Source organism: Spinacia oleracea, chromosome 3 (assembly GCF_020520425.1).
Source record: "Spinacia oleracea cultivar Varoflay chromosome 3, BTI_SOV_V1, whole genome shotgun sequence".
In the NCBI taxonomy this organism is placed as follows: domain Eukaryota; kingdom Viridiplantae; phylum Streptophyta; class Magnoliopsida; order Caryophyllales; family Amaranthaceae; genus Spinacia; species Spinacia oleracea.
This window is the reverse complement of record NC_079489.1, coordinates 55,341,346-55,348,517: the sequence shown is the minus strand read 5'-3', so window position 1 is coordinate 55,348,517 and position 7,172 is coordinate 55,341,346. Positions and strand designations below refer to the sequence as shown.

The 7,172-nt window shown below is 39.2% G+C and overlaps 1 protein-coding gene across 1 annotated transcript; it reads left to right on the top strand.

Annotated features, from left to right (window-relative positions):
- The first annotated feature begins 316 nt into the window (after positions 1 to 316).
- Positions 317 to 4,557, top strand: LOC110803105 (glycosyltransferase BC10-like). Its single transcript, XM_022008570.2, has 2 exons — positions 317 to 1,365; positions 3,635 to 4,557. The coding sequence occupies exons 1-2, from the start codon at positions 754 to 756 to the stop codon at positions 4,274 to 4,276; spliced, it is 1,254 nt and encodes a 417-aa protein (XP_021864262.1). The 5' UTR covers positions 317 to 753; the 3' UTR covers positions 4,277 to 4,557.
- Positions 4,558 to 7,172: the final 2,615 nt, after the last annotated feature.

The window sequence follows — 7,172 nt, the reverse complement described above, 5'->3', positions numbered from 1 at the left end:
TGAGTATATGATTTAAATCAATTTCACGATTTCTCAAAGCTTGTTTATTAAGCTCGAATAAAGCTCGTTTAGCTCGAGACATCCTAATGCTTAGCGAACAAAGCTCAAATAACAAATTGTAAAACTCGATTAAGCTCGAGACAAGCTCAAACAATGAAAATCGTTATCAAACTTAGTTCGAACAAGATAAAACTCGGATCAGCTCGGCTCGTTTACAGCCCTTGTCCTAACTCCGTTCTTTCCTTGCCGCACACCTAAAGAAAAAGGAGGTTCCTTTGATCTCCTGGATTGTGACCTGGAGGTCCACATTAGTATATGAAATGTCAGATATATGATCCTGCATTCCTGCCCAATAGATAGCTGCCCATTTCCTTATTTCGTGCTTTGTTTGTCCGCGTTAAAAAAAAATTTAAAAAAAAAAAAAAAAAAAAACCCTCACCGTTACAAGTCAAAATAAAATTTTGTTTAAAACAATTTCCATTGACTCCTACCTATCCTGGCCCAAAACAAACAACAACTAAAAGGAAACCAATTCTTCCATCTCCGCCCCTCCAACCACCTTCTCCACCCTCTCCACCGCTCTCTCCCCTCGAATTCTCATTCCACGCCGTCGCTTTATCTACTGGATCCCCTCCTCTGCTTACATATTCACGGCGCCGACAATATTTTTTCTCTGTCCGTCGAGATCTCCGCAATCGCCATCACCTCCATGATTAGCTGCTAATAACTCCCTAAAAAGGGAAAAAATTAAAGATGGTGAGAAATAGAGGAGAAAGGGAGGATTTAGAGAAGTTAGCGTTACCAGCGATCAACCATCATCATCATAATTCTAATATGAAGGATACATCGTTCAAAATCATGAGGCTTGTATTATGTTTAGTAGTATTTGTTACAGGTATAGTTATAGGATTAATTTCAGGTTCACGTATTGATGTTTTTGATAATTGGTATACAAATTCAGGGGACAACAACCGCTACGCCGCCGCCGTGCCAGAGAAAAACATTAGTAGTAGTAGGAGTGAAAACTGCACTGTTGTTATCAAACAGTCCTCTAAATGTGAGAAAGTTGATTGCTTGAGTTTAGAGAATTTAATACACCCTAAAGAGTTGATTCATGGTTTATCTGATCAGGAATTGTTTTGGAAGGCAACAATGGTGCCTAGAATTGAAGGGTATCCTTTCAAGAGGATACCTAAAGTGGCCTTTATGTTCTTGACTAGGGGTCCTTTGCCATTTTTGCCTTTGTGGGAGAGGTTTTTTGGTGGGCATGAAGATTATTTTTCTATTTATGTGCATACTTTGCCTGGGTTTATACTAAATGTTTCACCTTACTCCGTCTTCTTCGGGCGCCAAATTCCTAGTCAGGTATGTTAGTTTTTGGTGATTACTATCTTTCTTTAGATTTTGATATTGTATTTATATTACTTAGTGACGTTGTCATTGAAGAAGTCTGGTTTTGTTTTTCTAATTACGTTTTGATTTGAATAATTGATCTAATTTGACAGAAAATCATGAGAAATCAATGATGTAGCCCTTGGTTGAGTTTGTTGGGTAAACAAGATACTAGTAAAATTGCTAAATTTGATACGAATTGGTCTTGAAAATTAAATGGGGTAGACACTAGTGAATTTTTTCGAGTTAGGTATGGTTCAAGTTCTTGGTGTTCTTTATTGATGAAGGGATAATTTTTCCCTGGATTGATCTTGTTGGACAGAAACTTATGAGAAGTCTCAGTGTTGCCCTAGATTGAGAAGACACTAGTGAATTTGACACGTTTTGTTCTTGAATTTAACAACTAGTTCAAGAATTCTTGGTGCTTGAATAACTTGCCACTTTTTGAGGACTATAGTCCTAGTAATACAGAATTAGTGACCTAATGATTGGTGTTCTTAATTGATATAGGATAAGTTTTGACATGTTTTTTTGAAACTTAGGCTCTCACGCTGGTGGATTGTTGAACTTGGTAATTTGTTCTTTCAATCACCTTTAATGATATTGTGGTTAGTACTTTAACACCTACTGGCGCTACTACTGAAGTCATGGCCCCTGTGGGTGGCATATCATGATATAGGTCAAGAACTCAAGATGTTCTAGCCTTTTAAGAACATTGAAAGTTGGTGAATAAATAGCATCCGCTGTCTGTTGAATTTCTCCTCTTGATTTCTGGATTCGGTTCTGGTTTGAGCGATGGAAATGGTTTCCTTTCAAATGATGTCACACATGGGTTTTCCTTATGTGGATAAGTATAGTAAAGAACAAAACAAAACTATACTTACCATCAAATTTGTTTGTTTTGGATGTCTGGGATCATTAGTGACCTAAAACGTGAAATAAATTTTCCAAATGATTCATAGTATTTGAACTATTTGAAGTACCAAACAAACTGAAGGAAGACAAGGCCTATATCTACTAGTTGGTATAGGCTACTAGCTTCAAGTATCTGTGTATCAAGCTCCGGGTCTTATCTTTTTCTTTTATGTTGGAGGTGGGGGTGACTTCTAATACCTTAATGCAATCCAGCTTTTCTGTCAATAGGCTCATTAATGAGGTAACACTGATTAAAAATATATTCATATTGTCACGCAGTTTCATCTGGCTGCACAAGATGTTTTGTGGAAGGAAATCTATGCTAGCAATAGGATAATTACTTGATCGTGTTTTCTTATCATATGTCTGCTAGTCTATAACAGCACTGTTCTTTGTTTGATATGGTTCTTATTGCCTGCAGTGGCTGTTGAAATTCAAAAGGATTGATATTCGTGTGGGTGGGAGGGAATTTATGTAGGCACTGTGATGGCGTTGGGACCGGGACATGTTATCATCCACCTTTTGAATATCCCTTTTTCTTCACATGATTCTCTTAGTCAATCGATGGTATGTTGTTAGTATTTAGGTTTGATATCCGGTGGTGGTTATTCTTCCCTTTTTTTTCCAATTTCATACAAAGTTGTGCATCCACGAGTCTGTGGTTTTGCTAATTGACTGTTGCTTGTTTTCTGAGTAACAAAGTCTAATCACTTTCACCTTCCTGTAAGGCTGACATGTGAATAATAAATGGAGTAGTCATTACTCATGCAAGCATAGTTGAGCTGTTTGCTGTGTGTCTTGGAAACTTGGGGAGGTGTTCCACTCAACGTTCACACCATTTCTTTGACTTGATTAAAAATATTGTATGAACCCTTTAGTAGTAGAGGAAACAATATATAGCTGTAAGTGACATCCATGTCAGGGAATGAAATGCACAGTTTTTCTTCCAAAATTTGAGGTTACTTGTACGCCTTATATAAGATAGAGACAAATGAGGATTGAATCTCATTTCTTCATCTTCCTTGAGGATCCTCCTTATCTTTTTCCTTTCTAATGTTGATTGATCCGTGGTGCACAGCTCCACTGCTGCCATTTCTAGGACCGACCGATGAGTCAATTTGAAGAACAAGCAAGTGCATGTTCTTGTGTATGCTTTCAATGGGCTGGAAGTGGTTTACCAACTAAAATAGAGCCACCATAAGCTACATGGCCTATTAAAGTTTTCTTTTGTCGGTCTGTACGTGATGACTTCTAATGTTCATTTATTTTCTGAGTTTAATCTGCTATTTCTGGGTATAAGATTTAAACTTAATCTTGATGTTTGCAGAAAGTTTCTTGGGGTGATATATCTTTAGCAGATGCTGAGAAGAGGCTTTTGGCCAATGCTCTCCTTGACGTTTCGAATGAGCGATTTGTGCTTATTTCTGAGAGCTGTATCCCAGTCTACAATTTCCAAATAGTGTACAAATACCTTGTGGACTCTGTACACAGTTTTGTGGAGTCATATGATGATCCATCCCGTTATGGTCGTGGTCGCTACAGCCGGAGAATGGGACCCAACATCAAACTCCATCAATGGAGAAAAGGATCTCAGTGGTTTGAGATTAAGCGAGCTTTGGCTATTGACATCGTATCAGATTACAAGTACTATGATCTTTTTAGGAAATACTGCCATCCATCTTGCTACCCCGATGAGCATTATATCCCTACTTACCTCAACATATTTCATCCGTACCTCAATGCCAACCGTACTGTCACTTGGGTGGATTGGTCTTTGGGAGGACCTCATCCTGCGAGTTTTGGGAGAGAAAATATTACAGAAGGTTTCATACAGAATATCAGAAATAACGGGACAGAGTGTTGGTATAATTCTCAGAGAACACCTGTTTGTTACCTGTTTGCTCGAAAGTTCGCTCCAAGCGCCCTGGAGCCCTTGCTTAACATAAGTTTCAAGGTTCTGGGATTCTGATTGACTTGGCTGGAGTTGAACCACATCCAAAGAGTTTTGGTTTCGATGGTGGTTAGGTTAGATTTCTTTAGACACTGCTGGTATGTTTTTTGTTTTTTTTCCCTTGTACAGATAAAATCAATTTTAATATTTTAAAACCGGAAGATTTGCATGTCACTTGTCACCACAATCTCTTTTATTTTTATATATTTTAACTTATTTTGTATAACTCTTACACCGTGCGTCGCATGGGCCAAATAACTAGTTTTGATTAATGTAGTTACACACTGAAAAGAAAACAATTCTTGTACTTCCTTCGGTTTTTTAGCTGTTTGGTATTGAATTTTGCTTAATTTTCCTCCTCGTTTTCATCAAAATTTGGTGGTGGGATTATATAATTCAATCCCAGAGAAACCCGAAATCCCTGGATTTTTATTTTGTTTAATTGCTTAATTTCTGAATGGTTTTGCTTGGAATTTTCCCTTCCCTCACTATTGTTTCTAATCGAAGAAAATGAGTGCAGTGGTGGAAATTGGTGGTCACAATACATGTGCCAAGGAAAGGCTTGATTGACAACACGGCTATAAAAAAAGCCTTTTTTTTAAAAGCCATTGGAATTTGTCTCCCGATTAGCTACTAACTAGTATATTACTCGTGCGATGCACGATTTATGATATGAATATTAAATTTGCATATCTAAACTACAGTTATAGTCAATTATCATTAATATAGAGCTTATAGATAATCTTATTATTAAAATTAATAATGGATAGATCTGTTACTGCCCCATTCCGTGTGTTATTTATTTAAAAAATTGAAAAAAAAAAATTAAGTACGTAAATAAATTTTGCTTTTATCCCCTTTCATCGCCTGTTTCAAGCATAAAGGTATTCTCATCTGCTCTTTACCCAACCTTTTTCACCCAAACACGTTCACCTTGTTGCTGAAGTTTTTACTGAGTTTTTTTGAGGCTGTATGACTTATCTTCAACGAGTTTTCCCATGGGTTCTGGGTTAGAGAAATCATAGCCAGAATTTTCCATTAACTTGTATGCAACTGGGTCGAAGCCATATTTCCTTGAGCTAGGTGTTTCTGGTGACTTCGTGGAGTTTGGAGCAGGAGAGATCAATATCTTCGGATCAATGATCTTATGAACCGGCAGTATCATGCTTTTTATCAAATTCTTGTGGCATGTCTTTGACCTTCTTTGAAGTTGTTTCTACTCCACGGTTTACAAACGGAGCCTGACCTTCTTTGCGACGCGACATGGGTATGTAACGTAGCACTGGAACTGCCGATTTAGGATTATCTTCAACTCTTTGCGAAGGAATCTCCTTGCTTTTCTTCTCATCAACTTTTTCATGTGCCGGCTCCAGAGCATTCCTTGAAGGCTTCTCCTTTGTAACCGTTGATTGTAACTTCTTCGGCATGACTTTCCAGTCGATGCGATTTCCGTGGGCATTACTTCGACAGGCTCTCCTTAGGTGGCATAGAATTTCGCATCGGCAAAATGACTCTGCTTCAGAAAATGGCTTCACGTCCGCATTCACCTTTGTTTCACCATTTCTGTAGTATTTGAAGCATTGATGCAAGGTTGAGGCCACTACTCCATTCTCGTGCATCCAAGGTCGACCTAGCAATAGGCGATATGAAGTATTCGAATCGATGACATGAAAGATGGTTGTTGCAGTCATATCTCCGACGGTTAGATCAACTCTTATCATACCGATGGCTCGTTGTCCTCCTAGATTGAATCCTTGGATCATCAATCGGCTTTCGGTCAACTTACTTTCGGTGATCCCCAACTTCGTCATGGTGGACTTTGGCATGATGTTTACTGCAGAACCTCCGTCTACCAGGATGCGATTGACCTTTTTCTTGCGAATGTATCCACACACAAAGAGAGGTCTGTTGTGAGGCTTTGAACCCAACATAAGGTCTTCATCTGTGAATGCCAAGGCCGCACTGCATGCAGCACAACGCTCAGGGTGATTTTCGTAGATCCCTTGCTCAATATTTTCCTTTGATGTATATTGTGTTGGATTCTCTATGGCACGTGCCAGGGCAAACCTCATTTCTTCAGGAAGGGACAAAGCTCGGCGCCAACCCATTCGAGAAGGGATTGTACCTAATAGCGTCAGGATCTTTGCATCTATTTCAGGGTCTCTCTCATGGTTTAGCCCTTCAGAGACTTGATTTTTCTCCTCCTTCTTTTCTTCTTCCGCCACGCTACAGGTTACTGTGTTGACAGAAACTTCGCCAAAGTATTCCTACGGAAAGAAATCATTTAACGTGATATACTTTCGTACCTCCTTTGTAGGAAAACTGTTGCGCGGGGTGCTCTTCTTCTTCTTCACGAGACCTTTATTTCTCGTTACACTCGAACTTTTGGATTTTTTTTCTTCTCTGGTGTTGCTTTTGACGAAGAGGAGGTTGCGCTTATAGCTTCATTTGCTTTCTCTTCTTCCTTCTCGTCACTAATGTCCATCCTTCTTCATCTTCCTTGCGAGGTAGAGTGGTGGTCGCAGAATTCTTGACGGGATCCATTATCAAAATGGGATCCAAACTTCCGAACTGGATGGCTGAAGCATGATGGGACTCAGCCGTCTCATCTAGATCTAGCACGATCCTTCCTTCTGTTGCAAGTTGCATGATTCTCTCCTTGAGAGTGATGCACTTTTCAATAGGATGGCTTACTATTTGATGATAAGGGCAAAAGTTTGGGTCGGATGTCCTTCCCATTTGATCCGGGCGCTTAGACTCGGGCAAGCTTATGACCTTCTTTTCCAACAAATCGTCCAGCATGCCGGCCAAGTCTGAATCCAGAAATGGATACTTCTTTGCTTGAAGTTCTTTAAGCGTTGGCTTATCTCTTCGAGCATCCTTTGACAATGGCCCTTTCTTCTGCTCAGTTTTA